Consider the following 20,689-nt stretch of genomic DNA (forward strand, 5'->3'; position numbering starts at 1 on the left):
TGGCTACAAAAATCATTCCTCTAGATTTCCAAATCTGAGAAATACATGTTTTCTTAAACAAATGCAGGTGAAAAATTCAGGGAAAAGTACCAAGAATTCAAGAGTCACAATAAAACATGAGGAATTGCCCCAAATTGGCTATTTGATGTGCAACAAGATGATGGGCTCAGCCTCTTACAGCACTGATGTCCAAATAAAAGCCAACATAAAGTTGCATTAGCAAAGGAGACAGGAACTGACTGAGCATGAAGAACAAGTCAGCCACTCATCCCTTGGCCTGGGTCCATGGTGTTAGGCATGGTGAAGGGCAGGCAGCATGGAGCAGGATGTGTCCCCACTGCTGCTGCTGGCACTGCACCCCTTTCAGGGATCTCAGAGAAGGAAGAAGTTTCACCTCAATTTATGTTTCTTTCCCTGCTATACAAAAATCTGTGGACAGGCTGGAGGGGGTCCACAGAAGGGCCACAAAGATGAGCAAAGGACTGGGAAGCCTGCCTATGAGGAAAGGCTGGGAGAGCTGGGTTTGTTCAGCTGGGAGAAAAGAAGGTTCAGGGAGACCTTACCACCATGTTTCAGTATTTAAAGGCTGGCTACAAAGATGGAGTCTCTCTTTCTACAAGGAGCTGTACGGAAACGATGAGGGGTGATGGGCACAAGTCTCTCCTGGGGAGATTTCAACTGGACACAAGGAAAATTTTTCACAATGAGAACAACCAGCCCCTGGAATAATCTCCCCAGGGAAGCAGTGGATTCCCCAGCATTGGACACTTTCAAGATTCAGCTGGACAGGGTGCTGGGACATCTAGTCTAGGTCATGCTTTGCCTAGAAAGGTTGGACCACATGAGCCTTAAGGTCCCTTCTAACCTGTTAGTCTGTGATTCTGTGAGATTCTTTCAGACAGCAGATGATTGCCAGACACAACCAGACTCCCTAGTCTTATTATACTACCCAAACCATTACCATGTATAACCTGCCTTTTGGTATCTCTTTCAGGTAATGGACCATGGTTAAAAGGAAAATGTATTTTATTTACAGACAACTGTATTATTCTAACTATTTATAGCATGCTCATCTTTTTAAAAATGAGAGACCTGAAAAAAGAGGAATATATCTTAAAATCTTTTTATTCCTTGCATTCCTTACGCTCTGGGCCAGTTTTATTCTGAAACATTGTTTCTCCCTCCCCCAAAGAAAGCCAAACCAAACCAAAAAACCCAACAAAACAATGAGGAAATGAAAGATTCCCAAGCAAAAGCATTACTTAAGCAAGCCATTGCACTAAGGCTGTTGAGGGTTAAGCTGCCAGTCCATGTTTCCAGCAGACAGGCTTGTCCATACAACACCCTTTCAGCAAACACCCTGTGCTTGTCTATGATTTGAACAGGATTACTCAGGTAGTAAAGAGACGCTTACACATTAAAATACACACATGTGCATTTAGACCAGGACATGCACATTAATCGCTTTAATACAGCCTCCAAAACCGGATCTCGGAGGAGCGGCAGGTCAGGCTGCTAGCAGAAACACACCAGCCCGGCCCCCGCCGCCTCCACCTGAAGAGTTTCTACGGGTGGTTTTTCCATTGCCCCCGACTGTCGGGACGAGCCCCTGGGCCTGCGGGCGGCTGACAGAGCGGGGCCATCACTGCAGCCACGCCGGGACAGCGGGAAGGAGGGCAGGTGAGCGGGCGGGAGGCGGGGGCAGGCGGGCAGGCATGCGGCCCGGGCCCGCCTCCCTCGGTCCCTCCTCCCGGACGTACCGGCGGCCCGGGGCAGCCGCCGTTTCCTTGCTGCTGCTTTCCCGCCCGGGTTGTGTCGGAGAAGAGGCGGGTCCGGCAGAGCCCCGTACCCGAGAGACCATGCCCCCCGGCAGCGGGCGGTGGCCGGTGTGCCTGCTGGTGGTCACCGGCGTGATGGCGGGGCCACCCCCGGGCCGGGAGTGCTCCGCGGAGAGGATGGAAAACACCATCATCGATATCAACCTCTCCTTGCCCAAAGGCGTCCGGGGAGCGGAGCCCATGTACGTCCCAGCCCCCGAGGCTTGCGTCCGCGCCTGCTGCTCGGGGGTAAAGATCTCAGGTAACGCGTTCCTCCCTGGCCCTCTCTGTTGGGAAATGACTTAGGGAGTTGGGCTCGCGTGCTATTCGAGTGCTGTCCTCTGTATTCAGCGTGGAAACGTCAATTTATCCCTCCCTGCGCGCTGCGACTAGTAACAGCTTGCGGCTGCTGAGCCTTGCTTCACCGAACGTGAGGATAGATCTCGGTGCAGGACCCCGCAGTGCTCAGGAAAATAGTTGCAGCAAGGAAACAGTGGTAGTTTCAAATGTTAAAACCCCTCAGATCACCAGACTCAGATGTGCAAGCTGTGGTTAGCAGATGCACTGAGTGAGTAACCGACATTTAGTAAAAGTAACTGACATTTTACACTATGTTTAAAGGAAAAAAAAAAAAAGGAGTGCTTACCCTTCTCTGAGACCACTGGTTTGCATCAAGCTTTTGGAGCCGTAGAGAGGCAAGTAGAAATGACGTGGTAAAGGTGACCCCACAAGCAGGAATGAGCCAAGCAATTCCTGGGATGTGATAAGGAAAAGTGTATAAATAATTTCCTCCCCCATTAGCATATTGAGGAGGTTCTCCAATATATCAGGATTTGTAAGCAAGAAATTATGAAGTGGTGCCAGTGCGGTAAGGAGCAAGGGGGAGGTGAGGGATTAGACTCATTATTTTCCTAAATTCATCTGTACAGGAAGAGGAAGGTGTGACCTTCTGTATATTGGCCCTAGGCCATTCTTTTGCAGTCCTGGGCTGGTTTTCCTGTAGGAATGTTATGTCAGTAGTTTTCCTGTTACTCACATAAAGAAAATTTAATTTAACAAACTAGAACTCATTCTCAAGACTCTATAAAAGTTCTTATTGCTGAAACATGTCTTTATCGTGTTTTGCAGGAGACAAGAAGTGCAATCTGATGATTTTTGATGCTCGAAGGACAAGCGCACACCCAAACTGCTACCTGTTTTACTGCCCTAGTACTGAGGCTTGCCCAATGAAACCCGCAACAGGACTTGTGAGCTACAAAATAACTAGAGGTAAATAACAGTATCAGCCACCAGTTCCCAGGCTAGATGGGTTTCGCACCAGCGAGTTTTCAGTAGTGACCAGAAAATGTTTGGGGGTTGCTGTTCTAGTAAAATGCTCTAAGGCAAGCACTGTAGCTTGAAAATGCTACTCTTTTGCTCTATGGATGTTGGATGGGCAGGTGTGTGCTGGGCTCCTGTGTGGACTCTGCCTCACTGGAGTAACTTCCTGACCCTTACGAAATTCCTTCAGATTAGATTCAGAACTCCTCATAATTTTCCCTTGCTTAAACCAAAAATAAGCGCTTCCATGTTAGTGTATTCAAGAAGGAAAATTTCCTGTAGTGAAGAGTATCACTGAAAGCAATGGACAATGCCCTTGTAGCCATCTACTGTATTCCAGGGAACCATGCTAAGCTGATGAACACCATATACATGCAGTCAGAAACATTGAGCAAATGCTGGGCAAGCCTCGGAGCATCACTGTGATGTTGTTGTGATGGCAATAGTAATGGTTATTTTCTGCTTTCAGTCAGGGAACCTGAAGCATGAGTGCAAACTGTCTAAACTCAGCCTTATAGCATGTGAGCTGCATGCTCAGAAATTTCTTGCTATCTGTCATGTGCAGTGGGATTTTTTTTATAGCAACCTGTACACGTTGACTGATGTTGACATGCACTAAACCTGTTTGAACAGCTGAGATAAGAAACTGATAGGTTATCCTCCCACCAACAGCTCACAAGGTGTTTTCAGTGTGGCTGCTTGAGAGAGCAGATAGTTCTTATTTCCAGAGACTGATCCTTCGCTGAAGAAGAGAACTTTTCCAAGAGGAACTATGCAACAGCAGGATATGTACAAAGATTATTCACATACATTACCAAATACTTTTGTGCAAGCACAACACACAAGATTTGGGCAAAAGCAACAAAAGAACTGCATGCCTGTAAAAATTATCATTGGAACTATTCTCCAGCTCTTTTCCCCCTTGTTTCAAACAAACAAGAAATGTGATAGTGCATGTGCTTTCATCTCATCCTGCATGTAGTGTAATGCTTAGTTAACAACCTGGTTGCGTATTCCTTCTCTTTTAATTTTGCATTTTTTTTTTAGCTTCTGTGAACATTGAATTGTGAAAAGATTATGACAACTTGTTTTTATGTTCCTAGTAAGTTTTCAAAGGTAGCACCTGAGTGGTGCTGGCACTGACAAACCTGTCAAGCATCATTCCTTCATATGAGAATCTGAATGTGGTTACACTGAAAACCAAACCAAAAGGAGGAAAGATACTTTATTGATAATAAAGCAATGTAAAATACTGATGCTATGTTGGCAGTGACTTATTTAATTTTCCTCTTTTTTAACTACTCTTGTGGCTGCTAACTAATGGAAACAACCTATGGCTTGGGAAGTAAAACATGGACTCAGCCGCAAAAAGCTGTTACTAAAAAAAGAAAGAACATCTCTGGTTTCTGCTGTTCATTTACTTTTGTGGCACTTGCCTTTGCCACCCCACTAAGATACCCATGCAGGACTGGTGCATTCTAGCAAAGTATGCTCAGGAGGTGCTGTTTGGTTTTTAGCAAACAATCTGAAGTTTGGTTTCTAATGCAGCTTATTGGATTTGAGATATCAGGAGGACTACTTTGGGGTTTTCATCTCTTTTTAAATTTTGACTTGTGTAGTGTCCCGGTTCTTCCTTACTAACAAGCCTATCCTAGTACTCCAGCTGTACCTCTCACAGGACAGGTTTGGGCCACTGCATTTGGGAGCTGGTAGTCTCAAATGGAGACAATACTGCAAAATCAAGGTTTGATGCTGAAAATGTAGAGTAGAGTTAGTTCATGCAGGCAGTTACATTAATTAATCTGAGTGCTGCAGAGTAACAGTGATACTTAACTCCTGTACGGAACTCATACATAGCTTCCCTGTGTTCCCTCCTCCGTTCTTTGAACGCTGCGGGATTGCTCCATGCTTTTCTAGCTGTTGCCCAGGCAAGGGAACTGAAGATGACATAGCATGCTGCAAGTGCTTTGTAGCTGTCACGCTACATCCGCTGTTTGTTTAAACACACAGGGGGGAGCTCCATGGGAGTGTGTCGGGAACAGGGAAAAAGTGAATTGGTGACTGACTCCGTGGTGGTGACAGCCCATTTCCTCGCTGGTGTAGAAATGTGTCCAGAGCTGCAGAAACAGTCTGGCTGCCTTTGAGCATACAGTTTCTGATTATGCATATCCTATATATGCATATATATATATAGTGCAATAACTGAACATCTTGTTATTTAAAGCCACTCTCTAAAAACACAGTATGGCTTTTCTCTTAAGTCAGTCCATTATCTGTGTTTAAGATGTTACTTTGGTAACTTGATTTGCTTGACTGGGAGGTGAGGATAAAAATTGGTGTTTACTATTGCAGATGTATTTGCTGTGTTCTTGTTTAAAGTATTGAGAGGTTTTTGGTTTGCTGTTTTGGGTTGGGGCTTTTTATTCACTTTTTTTTTTTTGTGGGGTCTTAAGGCATGTAAATATACATGGAAGCAGCAGCCAAGTAGGCTTCTTTGCATGTATAATAAAACTGAAAAGATACCATCCCTTTAGATAAGAGTTCCTACTTAGACAAACTGGCAGAGAAATAATACCTGTTTAGAATCAGTTAACTGCTATGATTATTGTTTGTGTGGAATTTCTGTCATATAACAGTCTTGACTTGCTTCCAAATTCTATTAAATGACATTCACCCACATTTTGCAAGGAACACGTATCGACTTCTGGAGAAATTATAAAGTGTAGTCTGCTTCTTGTGGAGGTCTTTACTGCAAATAGCTTGGAGACTCTTGGAGCAATGTCTTTCTTCTAGCATGGCAATAGGAGCTCAGGTCTTTCCTACAAATCAGTATGTATATAAAATGGCCTATGAAATGGGGATATTATTGCCACCTTGTATTATAAGACAATTTTGTGTGTGAATTGAATTGTGTCAAGCAATCACAGGGTGCTTGGGTATTACAAGAAAGGGAAGGATATAATCATCTTGGCTAGGTAGAAATGTGTACATCTGACAAATAAAAATGAGGTTGGTGATACCAACTTCTTAACTGACAAGGGCTGAGAATGGTTTGAAGACAATGAGCCTACTCACTCTGCTTTTCAAATCTAAATAAATGCTTACATGCATGCAATATGAGTATAAAATAGCCAGATTGGGATGATGGCTCTGCACAGGTAAATTCTATAGGAAGTTGCAGTCAGGGTCTGATGTGTCCAGGCTTGAGGCTGACACGTCTTACAACACAGACAGGATTTAGAAGTCACTCTGCATATTTTAAAGAAAGGAAGATAGTGATGCCTCAGTTTCATTAGTGTTTTTGGAGCCCCCTTATATCTCTCTTACTGAGAAATACAGAGTAAGCCTGTGCTAATAAAAAATAATGAAATACTGGTGTTTCCTTTCTGTTTCCAGATACCCATGCCCCAGAGGATACATCCTTCGGAAGTGAGGACTTTTCTTCAAATGAGTATTCTTTGTCTTCAGATGCTGGAGCCTTTACTTCTCACAGCCAGACTAGCCATCAGAATCGTACTGCTGCTTTGCAACAGTCTGTCTTCCATCAGGCATTTGAACTCCCAAACTACAAGGGCAAGCATTTAGACAACACTGAATTTCATACAGTTTTTCCTGAATATCAAAGAGCAAAACATCCTGAGAGTTTAGACCCCATCCCAAAGCAGAAAGTAATTGATCTGCCACCAAACACGTCTTTTGCTGATCAAAATGGAAACCCCTCTGCTTTGTTCCCCACCATTCCGTCTAATGTTCCTGAACCCAGCAGTAGTACTCTCACTCCTCTGCCTACAAGTACCACTCGACTGGAATCTCGTACAATCTCTCTGCATTCTGGTGGTGCTAAACTTACTACTGTCACCACCACCACCAGAGCTACCTTTCCACCTACTGCAATTGCCAGAGCTAAGTCTGGTATCCCTGCCACCAGCATTGCTGTTACTCGGGTTCCTCTTTCTAGTTCCACAACTTCTGCTTCTACTTCTACAACCAAGCAGGTGACCACAACTTCCAGATCTGCTGCTACCTCATCAGGGCTAAGAACACCAGCCATCCCTCCTGAGCCAACAGTTGTCTCTTCCAACATTACTAGCCATGTAACCCTCTTCTCTTTTTCAGGTTTCACTCTGTTTGCTAGTGATTCCCCCATGTCTTCCCAAAACAATGCTCAGGGTTATGACTCATCTGATTTAGAAAGCTATCTGCTGGAGAGCCCTCTGAGAGGGAGGGCTGTCACTCAGCTGGGAGAAAAAAGCAGCCTTGTAGCAGCTTTGCTTTTTGGGGTGATATTCTTGTTGCTAGTTATTGCACTGACTGGGAAAAAAATACATGAATCTTTTCAGAAGAGGCATTATACTAGGCTGGATTACTTGATCAATGGAATGTATGCTGATGTATGATAGGGAGAGGGATAAGATTGTGAGGAGTATCTCTCATCTTTGAGAGGACAACTCTGAAATGGAACTGTAGAGAGTGAAATCTCAGAAGAGGATGGATTCCTTTTTTGTCCGCTAACGGGAAAGTGGCAGATGGCTTTGGTGGAGTAGAGAACTGCTCTTTCTACACTGAACTATAATGTCTATCATTTTTCATTTATGACTGAATCCCGAAAATAAACACTCAAATCCAAGTTAAGCTAAGGTCTTATATTTAAGGAGAAAAAGCATTTCAAGAGCTTAATCTGTACTATGATGAGATTAGTGGAATAGAAGTGTACCTAATAAACTGAGTACCTGTGCAGTGCTTGAGCATTTTCAGTGCTTTTCCACCAAATGCTAGTGTTACATGATTGCCTGGCAATCCTATTTACTCTATTTGTAGCCTTAAAGCAGTACTTAGTAGTAGAGCTTTGCATCCAAATGGTTTTAAGTACGAACAGTAACACTTGTGGTATAAATGACATAGCTTATTTTTTTTTTATCTACATACAGTTTATGCATATATATGTATCCTTATTTTTTTTTTTCTGTATAGATCACAAGCTATTCTTGAAACTAAATGGGGCAAATCTGAGTTTGCCTTTTCCAAAGACCGTGATGCCCTGTACCATATTAGTTTTTTTGGTAATATGTATTGGAGAGAAAGAGTTTCTACCATATCAAAGTAAAGCAAGCTGCAGTCAAGCTCTTTTGTGACAAACAGCATGATCAAGTGACTTGGCATATGCACAAGAGAGAATCTGTTCTAATACACTTAGATCCCTAACAGTTGAGACTCAACACCTGACTGCAGAGCAGGCAGAAACTTATGAGGGGGCTTAGCAAAGACAACAGCTGTATTACTGGCAGAAGACACACAGAAAGCGGTGGTCTCCACCTGCTGAACATGTAAAGGCAGGTAAAAAAGTTTTAGAGGAGAATGGTGGCTATGTTGTAGGAGGGTGCCAACCTCAAAGAAGTTTCCTACAGTTGCCAAGGACAATTTGCATTATCTTCATGCTTCTGGTGTTCTACCTCCCTCACCAGGCTGGTGGCTCTCAAAAGAGCTGCTTGCAAAAGTGATGGACTGTACCTCCTGAACACACAGAGCTCTTACTGGCTCTCAAAGCACACCCTCCTCCCTTCTAGAGTCATTTCCATGTCACTGGTAATAATCATAGCTGCTTCTTATTTTTTTCCTGATTCTGCAACAAGAGATGAGCGAGAGTACATGGGAGCTAAACAACTTCCAGTTTGTATTATTCACATTTCCCTTCACATACACCCAGTCTAAAACTGGTTTTACAGTGAAAGACTAGATTTCAAAGTATCTGGGTAGCAGACAGTGTAAGCAACAGCAAACATCAGGACAGAGAAGGAAGAGTGCCTCATGAATACAAGGAAATAATTCTATTACAAAATATAAAACGTGACTCACGTCCAAGAGGTTCTTAGATCTGTCAAGCCTAGTGCAGTGGGAAACAGGCATGATCCAAAAATTGCCTCAAGCCACGTTTTCTGAGAGCTCAAACAACAATTTTATGCAGAAAATTCTCTGAAAATTCCATTATTAAAAGATCAAAGAAAAGTCAGTGTTACTTATGTCAAGAAGTTGAATTCTTACTATATGGGGGCTGCAAGTTGCTTTACAGATACCAAACCAGCTGGTTTTCTACATTGCCTAAGTCTGACAATGCTTGAATGAAAAACATTCTGTGTAACCTCTTACAAATTAATAGAATTACAAAAGAAAAGTATCTCCAGCCCATCAGCTTGCCTGTTGACTGCACTTTGATTAACTTCAGGTTCTTTCGTTTTTTTAGTATCTGTTTTCAGAGGTTTCTGGTCAAGGAACAGGACAAGGGGGAACAACATTTCTGGGAAATGAGTTAATAAAACAAGTACTAGGCCCAGTTGTGGGCTGTAAAAATGCAGGCACAGATCTGAGGTTGACTGTAATTTCTCTCAAAATAACTACAACCTTGTCAGAAGTCTTCTATGTTGCTGCTGCCATCACAGCAGCTTATTGCAGGAGAGGTGCTGAGGACAACCCCTGAACCCTCACTGTGTGCTCCCGCTGTAACAACTAATTTGTTGGTGGGAGAGATGGTTTGTATTAATTGATTCTATAGGAAGAAGTTCTTTACTGTAAGGGTGGTGAGGCACTGGAATGGGTTGCCCAAGGAAGTTGTGAATGTTCCATCCCTGGCAGTGTTCAAGGCCAGGTTGGACAGAGCCTTGGGTGGCATGGTTTAGTGGGAGGTGTCCCTGCCCATAGCAGGGGGGATGGAACTGGATGATCTTAAGATCCTTTCCAACCCTAACTATTCTATGATTCTATGATAGGGCACAATACAGTAAAGATACATTTAAGAGAAGCCAGGCAGACATTTCTCAGGGTCATTCAGAGCACTGGACATGTATTTGGCTAATGCCATTAGAAACATTGTCCTCCAACTCAAACAGCAATGTATATCAAGCACAATGAATGGCAGAAGTAAAGCAGGGAGGTGCATGAGAACCATGACTAATTTAGTTAGGATGCTGAGTGGCCTTTCACAATCTTTGAGTGAAACAACTTTAAATGTTCTTACATTAAAAATCCTTTTTTTATGTACTTGAGCATTAGGCAGGTGCACTGAAACACTTATCCCTTGTTTTGCCATCCATTTGTCTGGCTGGATTAAGAACAAACGGGGGGAATCGTTAGGTGGCCGGTTTGGATCTTTCTGTAGGGGCGTTTACAAGCTGTGTTTGAACACTAGAGGGCAACAACAGTAAACAGAATTGACAAGTTTGGAGGGCGCCAATTTAAAAATGTTTTATTTAGCTTGGCTTTAAACTTCCCAATCAATGGCTGTTTCACTGCAAAAATGTTTTATAGGAAAGCTGTTTTGTTTATTGGAAGCGTCTGGGTGGAGGATGATATATGCACACTTTTAAAACTTGTTACTAGGTCATATAGTGGTAGTGAACAGTTGTAGAAACAAAACTAAGCGTACTCTCTTATCTACTTTTATAATATGAAATCAGATTGCATTATTAGTTCCATACTGGCACTGCTAGTTAATGGAGCAGGAGAGAGATATTTCCCATCATCATTCTTTCAATGGTGATGCTTAATTATATTTATTTTTGAAGCTTTTTTTTTTTTTTTTTTTGTCTGGATAATGCTCTTGTATTATGAAACAGAAAGGAGTGAGACACAATAACTGTAAAAAATCCATCCAGTTTGCTACTGCTTTTCAATATCCTTTATCTAAAACTTGTGCGAGCTCTTCTCTTTTTCCATTGACATCTCCTATGGTCTTAACTGTGCACCACACATTTAAGTGGATCATTAGCCATCACAATATGATGACAACCTGTGCACTTGGGGTGGGTCTTTCTGAAAGTAACAGCTACATTATGGCATGAGGCCAAAAGCTGTCTGACTTTAATCACCTGAGAGTGTAATAAATGCTTGTTTTCATGTTGTTGCTTTAAAGTGCTGAGGAAACACAAGGTGTGTAAATGCAACCTGTTGTGAACAAAACTATTTTGTGGAATTGTAGTACAGAAAGCCCAAATTTATAACCACTGCAAACAATCATAAAGTAGTAAATTGCAGATCTCTTTGAGATGGATAACAGCACACAGTCCCTACCTCAAAGGGCTCCAAACTCAGTATAGTGTGTTCTCCTCAAATAGTGCTTCAGATTATTGTAATTCCTGTAGGAGCAGGAAATGCTTATACTCAGGATTCTTTCCAGTAAATTACAAACCAACTAACAAAACCAAACAAAACCAAAATAAACTAAAGGAAAGAGAATTACATGAGAAGTCAGTTTCAAAACTGAATCTTACTTTCTTTCCTCCTACAAAACCATCTTAGTGGATTTGAATGTGATGACACCATCAGATATGGCTTTCATCCCCCCATCCCACACTCCATACTGATACAAACACAGAGTTTAAAGTGCTGTTATTGCAGCCAACAGTTTCTACCTTTTCATTTAGAGCAGCTGTATTTAGCTTTCTGTCACACTCCTGAAATTGGCCTAGGCTACTGGGCCCTTCCCCTGCATTACTGATTTTTTTATATAGGCAATACACTTCTCTGCCTCCCCATTCACTGATAGTTACGGGATAGCTGCATTCCCCCCATGTACCGAGGAAGGTACATGCTATTCCCAGATGCTTTACCAGCCTCTTGATGGGTAGGTCTCCTGAAGGACTGGGATATATTGAAAGTTTTTTCATCTTCAGGAAGCATACACTTAATATTTTTCCTCTAGGTCTCTATACTTCTTGAGGATATCAAAGAGCAAAGCACAAAACTGCTGCTCTTTGTCCTCTGTGTGTTTGTTAGGTATTATAAAAAATGAATAAATGTATTTTCAAGTTCCAGTACAACTATGCTCGATCGCTGTTTCCTGTATGCTGGCTCACTTCATGAGGAAAAAGCAACGGGTTGCGCATTAGCTTCTGTTCCGTTATAGCTGGGGTCCATGGCCTCGCACAGCTGCAAGTCACTGTGCTGGCAAGTGACACACTGGTTCATGTACCTGTTCTGCTGCCAGCTGACACCTGTGTTCCAGCTGAGAACACAGAAGTAGGCTTGAAAGATGAATTCAAAAGATGAGTCTTGGATCTGGGGTAAAGTTTGTAACTTTAACTTTTTAACCCTAATTCTTTTTTTCTTTAGTTAGTTTTCACCTGACTGAATGTTCATTAAGCCCTAATTAGAAATGATCTTGGTTGCAGGTCTCGTAATGGACCTGGTAAAGCAAGACAGGTCACTCCGGGAAAGACTCTGCGTATTTCTCATTTGGCTTTTGACGTAAAATTTAACAAATCTCGTTTCAATCTTTAACTCAGCTCAACTTATATTTATTTTGCCCTATTACCATCAGCTGTGACAATTCAGTACCTTTCCTCCACCTTCTTTTTCCACAGAGCTGTTTCATTGTCTATCCAATGTTGTTCGAAAGTGGAGGATTTGCACAGGGAAAGAAAAAAGTGGAGGATTTGCACAGGGAAAGAAAATGGGAATTTGCATTTGCTAGGTTGTGTTTTGCTTTAGTTTTCTGATACTTCTCTTTAAAACTGAACACCACTTTAAACTTGAATTTTGATGTTCAGAACTTTCTTTTGAAATTATATCTATGTAGCAAAATAATTACTGGGTGACCCATATGTCCCCCACATCAATACAGACTAAGTAATGCATGGATAGAGAGCAGCCCTGCAGAGAAGGATCTGAGAATACTGGTAGATGAAAAATTAAGACATGATACAGCAATCTGCCGTTGCAGCCCGGAAAGCCAACTGTATCCTGGGCTGCATCAAAAGGAGCATGACCAGAAGGCCGATGGAGAGGATTCTCCCTCTCTACTCTGCTTTCATGAGACCCTACCTGCAGTCCTGCATCCAGCTCTGGGGCAACAACACAAAGGGACGTGGAACTGCTCAAGCTTCCAGTACCTAAAGGGCTCTACAAGAAATCTGGAGAGGGACTTTTTATAGGGGTGTGTAGTGACAGGACAAGGGGGATGGCTTTAAACTGACAGAGGGGAGATTCAGACATTGGGAAATTTTTCACTATGAGGGTGTTGAGGCCCTGGCACAGGTTGCCCAGAGAAGCTGTGGCTGCCCCATCCCTGGCAGTGCTCAAGGCCAGGCTGGACAGGGCTTTGAGCAACCTGGTCTAGTGGAAGGTGTCCCTGCCCAGAGGGCTGGATCTGGATGATTTTAAGGTCCTTTCCAACCCAAACCGTACTGTGATTCTATGGTTTTAGGCTCTTAACTGAGGGGTAGTACACACAGTGGGAGCACCAACTAAACAACTGGTACATACAATGCTCTGCAAACATTTTTTTTTCTCCTATCTTTAAGTGGTTTGGGTTTATCGCTCCCATTTTTTTATTTTTAATATAGTGACTGGAACACCTTTTGATATACTGAATTTATGATTTCCTGCCGTAGTGTACCACTGGATGCACATATCCTCAGTATTGTTTCCTTCAGTTAAAGTGCCAGGATTCCTAAACCGCAACTGAATATAGGACTCTAAATCATAATTTCTTTCAACACTTATAGCTTTACTTATCTTAAAGAAAAAAAAAAAACTGTTTGGGGAAAATAGCATTTTAGATGTATTGTTCAAAGAAAAGATTTCTTAATATGCCAAGATGAAACGGGGATTTTGTTCTGTGTAAGCTCTTTCAGATTATTCTAAAGGTATTAGATTTTTCACAATTGTAATAAGGAAAAAAATTAGTAGAAGTTGCATTAACAGCAAAGCTCCAACACTGAAAAAGGCGTTGGAAGGAGCTTTATGAGTCAGGGCTATTCAGACACAATTCCCTTTTATTTGAAGATCCATGTGACCAAATACTGGTTTTGTGGCTTTGACTGGGGAGGGGATGGAAGAAGGCAGGATGAGGAATGGACTGGATAGCCTCACTCTAATCACTTTTTTCTTAAGAGGAGAAAATACAATCTAATTATTCCAAAATGGAATATGACGATCCTTCAACAATATCTTTATAGTGGGCACTGTTTTAACAAATATATTTAAGGAGCAGGTCTGTCTTTCTCTGTGTTTTCCTTTGTCACTTATCTACATTTAGTTGCCAGCTGTACTGGAAGAGTCTTTGTCAAAGTCCATACTGCAAGGAAATTATTCAAGGAACTAATGCGGATGGAAAAGCAGCAAATGAGACTTCAAATATATATAATGGCCTCTTCTATCCCCTCATTGCATGAAGAATGAGTTACAGGCCATAAGCCACGGAAACCTTTACATATGGAGTTAGTGCAAGCTTAAGCATCCACATTCATTCCCGCTCTAACAGGGAATGAAATCAACGAGAGACACTTTAGCTAATGGCTGGGGTGAATATGTGCTGAGCTTTTTGCTGTCCTGTGCCTGCATTTGAAACATCTTTTGTGGAAACACAGGTGGTTCCAGCATTCCCTGTGTGTAACTTAACTGACGTAGTGCTTAGCCAGTGGGGTGGGAGGGAGAATCTGGCCCTCAGTTTCCACTCCAGTCCCTCCAAGTCCTGTAGCTTTGGTGCAAAGATCACCATGCTTTTAATAAAACAGGAATTTGTTAACTGAATTACTGGCAAGGCCTGTTAAAGCCAGGACAGACTATATAATCAGTCACTGTTGATTATCTTGGGATTTTATTGGTTGAGAAGTGAACAAGGACTAATTCAAACTATTGCTTGCATTGTGATTAGCTGATTTAATGATAAATTGATGATTCTGAAATAAGCTGGGAATTTATATATGTCTTGCATGCTACGTTTCCAGGCCTTGAGATACACTTGCCACAGTGAAACATAAACATACCGAATGGAGTGTGAGTAACAGTTCCAAACTGCCAGAGGCACCGCCTGTCTCTGAGAAATATGGGTAATGGTAATTCAATAAAAATGTTATCAATAATTTGCCTCCATCCTCATTTTTCATGACTACCTAAAAAGCAATTAAGAGGGTAAAAAACAAATTATGTATTTGGGTTTTCCTTAACATAAAGACCTGTCCCAACATCTTGCATTTGTGTGGCTTTACCTCACAAATCTCTGAAAAACTAGAAGTGCTTCACAAAACATTGCAGATATTAAACCTAAAAATTAACCATCAGAGGGCACTCTTTTCTGCTATGAGGAACTCTTCTTGCTTATTCAGCTTATTTTGAGAATTTACCTAACAGCTAATAAGAACCCCAACCCTGTAGAGGTATCATGGCTGATGGTCTATAGCCATATTCTTTGAGGTGCTTAGTGTTTTGGCTGAATTTCAGACTAATACGTATATGAATATAAAGTATAAATAAAATATGGGCATGGACATACAAATCTGAATCTTCCTCCCAGACTTTGAACTGGAGAGGGATGAGTCTCTTTACTTGCCATAAACTGCACTTGGTATGGTACAGCACTTAAGCCCAGAAGTGGCTATTTCAAGTTGCAAATGAGCTATTTCCTATGCACAGCTGGTGTGTCACACCGTGTACACTACATAGAGATTGAAAAGTGTTGCAGGAAAGATTGCTAATTAGTGTGACACAGTGACTTACCTTGCTTGACCAGAGGCATAAATTCTAGTCATTAATCCTTGTGACTAAAGAGTGCAAGCAAATGTACAATGCTTTACCAGTAAATAATTTTTAGACTTCAAAGACTGCAGTGCAAAGCAGAATTGTTAAATATTATGGATGCATATTGCAAAACACTGAACTCCATGAAAGGGGTTTGAAAAGAAAATATTCTTAAATTGTTGTTGCTTAAAAGGCACGCACATTATGGTTAATAGAGCCCAGATGCTGACTGGGTTTGAAAATTTGAGCAAACTAAAACAAAATAGTGTTTTGGTGTCTGTCAGCCTGAAATGTGAGCTCTTTTAAAAGGATGTTTCCTCTGTATCAACCTAGCATTAAAGTACTTTACAAATTTTAAAACTGTAACTTTCTCAAATGACATTTCTGTAATTTGGCTTTGACATGTAGCCATGGCCGAATATTCCTAAGAAAAGTCCTGGACTTGCCCTGTGGTCTGGTGGGCAGTGCCAAATTAAAATCAGAATCCTGCATGGTTCACACTGAAAACACAACCGCTGAAGAAGTGTATCCTCAGGCAGTGCTGTTTTCAACTCCCTGGGAGATGGAAAAGGAGAAAAGAGGTAGTAGGTAGACAGCCTGACCCTGAATGCACCATCAGCAGGAGTCCAAACTCTCCTCCAAAGGCGTAAAGAAAATGACCAAGCTTTCCAGGTCATCTTATTTCATATTTTCCCTTGGGGATATCAATGCATTCCTGTTGGACTAGCTCGCCTGTATGGGCTGCTGAACCCAATCACCTTCTCCTCTGTGAAGATTTTGTTGTAAGGATACTTTTTTAGCCACAAAGTAATGCATTTCTCATCCTGGGCACCAGGCAACCTCTTCTGGTAGAGGATATGCAAAAGAAAGAATGGGTATTATACTAAATGGGGAGGGGAGAATCGGGTAGTACTGAAAAGTAAGAAGAAACAACAACCCTGTATCTGATAAAAAAAAAAAAAAAAGGGATTTGATGGGGTGTTCGCCACAACAGTACCAGGAGTGCTAGATATTGCTGTGGTTTGACAGACTGTGGGGAACCTGCAGACTGACTGCAAAAACAAGCCTCATGGCCTGGAGAAAATTTCTGGGCTAGAGACATCACCATCAGTCCAGGAAAATCTGCTTGGAAGCTGCCTATGTCCCAGTGAAAAGGTGCAGTTCAAGCAGTATGGAAGTAAAAGGCCCTGGGGAGACCTCATAGCAGCCTGTTGGTACCTAAAGGGGGCCGACAAGAAAGCTGGAGAGGGCATGTAGTGACAGGACAAGGGGAAGTGTTTTTTAACTGAAAGAGGGGAGATTTAGATCTGATACTAGGAATAAATTCTTCCATGTGAACACGGTGAGGCACTGTCACAGGTTGCCCAGAGAAACTGTGGCTGCCCCATCCCTGGCAGTGTTTAAGGTCAGGTTGGATGGGCTTGGAGCAACCTGGTCTAGTGGCAGGTGTTCCTGCCTGTTGCAGGGCATTGGAATTGGATGAGCTTTAAAGTCCCTTCCAAACCAAACCATTCTGTGATTGTATGATCCTATGATAAAAGGAAGGGGGAAAGTATGTCTGGTTGTTATTGAACTTTAGGAAGGAAAAGATGATCTGGTACTCTACCACTGAAGGAGGAACACCACGGTAAACCCACTGTGCTCTTGGAAAAGGATAAACCTCATCAGGTACACCTCTCACATGAGCTGACTTTATGTTGGGGAAGATGAAGCATTTCTGGACAAAGAATTTTTCTTTATAAACTGTATGACCTAGGCAAAGTGCCAAGGTGATGATACCACAAGTCAGGGTGTTCCTATTTTATCTGTGAAGTGGTTATATCAGGCATCATTGGTGAACTCATTGCTATGTCATGTCCAGTTCCCCAAGCTACTGTGCTGGAGACTTTCCTGCTGGGGGCAAGAGAAGACTTGAGCTTGAGTTTCAGCATGAAACCTTGTCCCTTTTGAAGTCAGTGAGAATTCTGCCATTGCCTCCAGAGGGACCAGGATTTCACCACGCTGTGCCCATTAATTCTTGGTGAGACATTCAGCAAGACAGCTAATTATGATAGTGACTTCTGTGATGTGGGCAGCCACAAATTCATTTGCTGAGCAGCCATCTTCTCCTAACAGCTTTTGCTCATTAGGGACTTCAGTCCCAGTCCTACAAGAAAGCCCATTGACTCCACTGGAACTCGGGGCACAGCCCAAAAATAGAGTGACTTTGGCAGTCACTGCTGGTTTCAGGAGCTCCAGCTGCCATCCCTAGCTGTCCTGTGGGCTGATAAAAGTGCTTATGAGGCTGGGCCACCAATCGAACCAGGGAACTAACCTGTGTATAAACAAAATGTCCCGTGAAAGCTCTTGTATTACTGAGCCACTGCGTAAGTCTCAAGGTAGGCTTTGGACTGGATTTGAGCCAGCAAACCAAGGCTTCTCATTCTAAGGTTAATGGAAATAACTGCAATCAACAAGGGGAGACAGAAGAGACATTCCCTCTCCATTCCCCATTTATTTTGACTTTAAGCTCAACTAAAGGAACATAATCATCTCAGGATTTTCTGTCTGTGGTAATCTTGCCTCCTATTTTACTTTGTAAAAAACTCAGGCATGGAGTTAATTCTACACATAAGAATTAAAAGTAAATTCATAGATGAATTAGAAGCAGTTAGGAGATAGGCTTGTGTCCTGGGTTGAGCAGCAGCAGTCATTTTTCTCCTTCTTAGGAGCTAGTACAGTGCTGTGTTTTGATCTTTTGGCCTGGGAACAGAGCTGATAAGGCCGATGTTTTCAGTTGCTGCTCGAATGTTTGGTCTGACCAAGGACTTTCTGAGCCTCATGCTCTGCCAGGGAGGAGGGGAGGCCAGGAGGAAGCAGAGACAGGACACCTGACCCAAACTAGCCAAAGAGGTATTCCATACCACAGCACGTCATGCCCAGGATGTAATGGAGAGTGACCCGGAAGGGCTGGGGGACTGCAGGGTTGGAGAAGGTATGGGTTGGTGCTCGGCTGGGGGGAGTGGGGCGAGTTATTGGTCGGCTGGCGTTGAGGTGTTGTATTCTTTCCTCTTATTTCCTTTATCATTATTGGTGGTAGCAGCAGTGATTTGTGTTATACCTTAGTTACTAAACTGTTCTTATCTCAACCCGTGGGAGTTACATTCTCCGATTCTCCTCCCCATCCCTCCAGGAGTGGGGAGGGTCGGGGGGGGGGGAGGGGGTGAGTGGACAACCTGTGTGAATTGGTTTAAACCACAACAGCTTGTCTTGAATCTTAAGCATTTATGGTGAAAAGGGTTCAAAAGAGGCTATCTGGGCTGGAATAGCGACAGGAGGATTGTGTCTATGCAGGCCATGGGGGAAAAAGGCCAAGCTGAGGGAGATGAAGCCAGTTATCATAAATGGCTCAGAGAAAAACTAAGCAGGAGAGGATTCAAATTACAGAAAACAAGTGAATTACACCAGTGTGAGGGGTGACAGCATATATTGTGTGAAAGCTAAAAATAAAAACCAGCCAGCACAGACAGCAGGGAAGATGCCTGTAAGGGTACGAGCAACAAGGCAGGGATGAGGCTCCCAACGTAGACAGATAGTCAAGACACCAGAGTGATTCCAGCAGAAACAGATGAGATGTATGAGGAAATGTCATATAGAGAAATGTGTTCTGCGATGCAGGGGTTCAGGCTTGAGGTTTTCCTCAGCTGTGCATTGTACGATTAAGATACAAATTCATTACAGATCTGCCATACTTCGCAAGAGGTTAATCATGGATTGTGCAACATTGTGAGCATACAGTACAAGGAAACCCCCTAAAAGCTCTTTTTCTCTTCCAATTCAAATGAAACAGTGAAAATAAATATAAAGGTGTGCTCCTTCTGCCTGCTCCTGCAAAACCTAGGAGTGACAAGGGTTAGATGTAAATTATCTACCATCTAGGTACATTTTTGCATGGGAAGCCCTTCCCCTCTGCTACCCACATGGATCTTGCTTGAGTTTGCTCATCTTCCCAGCTGGCAGCACAGTTCTGGAGGAGGGAATTTCATCCAGCAAAGTCAAGGACAACACTTCGTAACCTAGACCTGGCCTCAGGCAGGTACTGCTTGAAGGTTAGAAATACACTTCTTTGCACAGAACACTCTGTGTGGGTTGTTTTGTTTTTCCCCCGTGAAAGCTGAGATTCTGTCATTTATCACATGACCCCAGGAGCCTGATGTTAGAGTCAGTCTACAACACCCGTGCCTTCAATCTGGAAAAATGTATGTCCAACAGATATGAGATTAAGTTATACACTTCTGCTAAGTTTCGAACAACCCTGAAAATAGTACGGACTTCTGAATGTAATGATCTCCAATTTTGCTGTAAGATATCCTGCTAACCTGTCATTATCCTACCAACCAGCTGCCATACTCTGTGAATGTTTCTTGTAGAAATTCTGAAGGAGATTTATTCATCTAAGGAAATGCAAGAAAGTTGTATTTTGTACTGCTTATTAGGAATGAACGAGACAGGTACAGAGAGAAGCTTTAAGTGAAGGTATATTACAAAATCTTAACTTTTAACCTCTTCAGAAGTAAAAGTGTGTGTTTACATGGGTGCAATAGTGGACAAGAGTAAGTTATATTTCAACACAGCACATAGGTCACTGACTTTAAGGGGGCTTTGTACTACTGTGCCAAGCAGCACAAACCCAGCATACTACATTTAGTCTAGCAAGGGGGGCAAAATCCCAAAACACCCCCAAAAGTGCTGGGAAATAAATTATGCAACACTACATCAACCAAGCAGCAAATCCTACTGAGAAGGAACGCCTGGTACTGCTGCTCTGGGACAGATCAAGATTACTGCTCTGTAATCTCCACACTGGCTGTATGAATTGTAACTTAGTTTTAGCATCTTGCTTATCTCCCCCACCCTCCGCTGCCAGAGCAACACTTCACTATTACAGCCCGTCCCCCCAAGTTTGTTTCCAAGCCGATCGGCGCGGCACCGCACACCCATACATATTTAAAGGCCAGGGTGAGCTCGCAGCTGGCCTAAGCGCCAGGCCCCGGGGGAGGGCC

General features: G+C 42.7%; 2 protein-coding genes across 2 annotated transcripts in view; one reads left to right on the forward strand and one right to left on the reverse strand.

The window, feature by feature from the left end:
* BORCS5 (BLOC-1 related complex subunit 5) overlaps positions 1-20,689 on the reverse strand; it is an 89,188-nt gene that overhangs the window by 68,033 nt on the left and 466 nt on the right. The window contains exon 2 of the mRNA XM_065672580.1: positions 2,464-2,570. The gene's annotated coding sequence lies outside the window, so the exon portion shown is untranslated. The remainder of the gene's footprint in view (positions 1-2,463; positions 2,571-20,689) is intronic.
* MANSC1 (MANSC domain containing 1) lies at positions 1,746-7,877 on the forward strand. The gene is made up of 3 exons (XM_065672557.1): positions 1,746-2,079; positions 2,946-3,086; positions 6,534-7,877. Exons 1-3 carry the CDS (start codon positions 1,860-1,862, stop codon positions 7,532-7,534), a joined length of 1,362 nt encoding a protein of 453 aa, XP_065528629.1. The 5' UTR covers positions 1,746-1,859; the 3' UTR covers positions 7,535-7,877.

Source organism: Lathamus discolor, chromosome 1 (genome assembly GCF_037157495.1).
Source record: "Lathamus discolor isolate bLatDis1 chromosome 1, bLatDis1.hap1, whole genome shotgun sequence".
In the NCBI taxonomy this organism is placed as follows: Eukaryota; Metazoa; Chordata; class Aves; order Psittaciformes; family Psittacidae; genus Lathamus; species Lathamus discolor.

Bases quoted from the DNA above. Each gene is read 5' to 3' on its own strand.
- MANSC1 (XM_065672557.1), top strand. From the start codon at position 1,860: ATGCCCCCCGGCAGCGGGCGGTGGCCGGTGTGCCTGCTGGTGGTCACC. The intron at 2,080-2,945 runs GTAACGCGTTCC...CGTGTTTTGCAG, and splicing joins CTCGGGGGTAAAGATCTCAG to GAGACAAGAAGTGCAATCTG. The intron at 3,087-6,533 runs GTAAATAACAGT...TTCTGTTTCCAG, and splicing joins GAGCTACAAAATAACTAGAG to ATACCCATGCCCCAGAGGAT.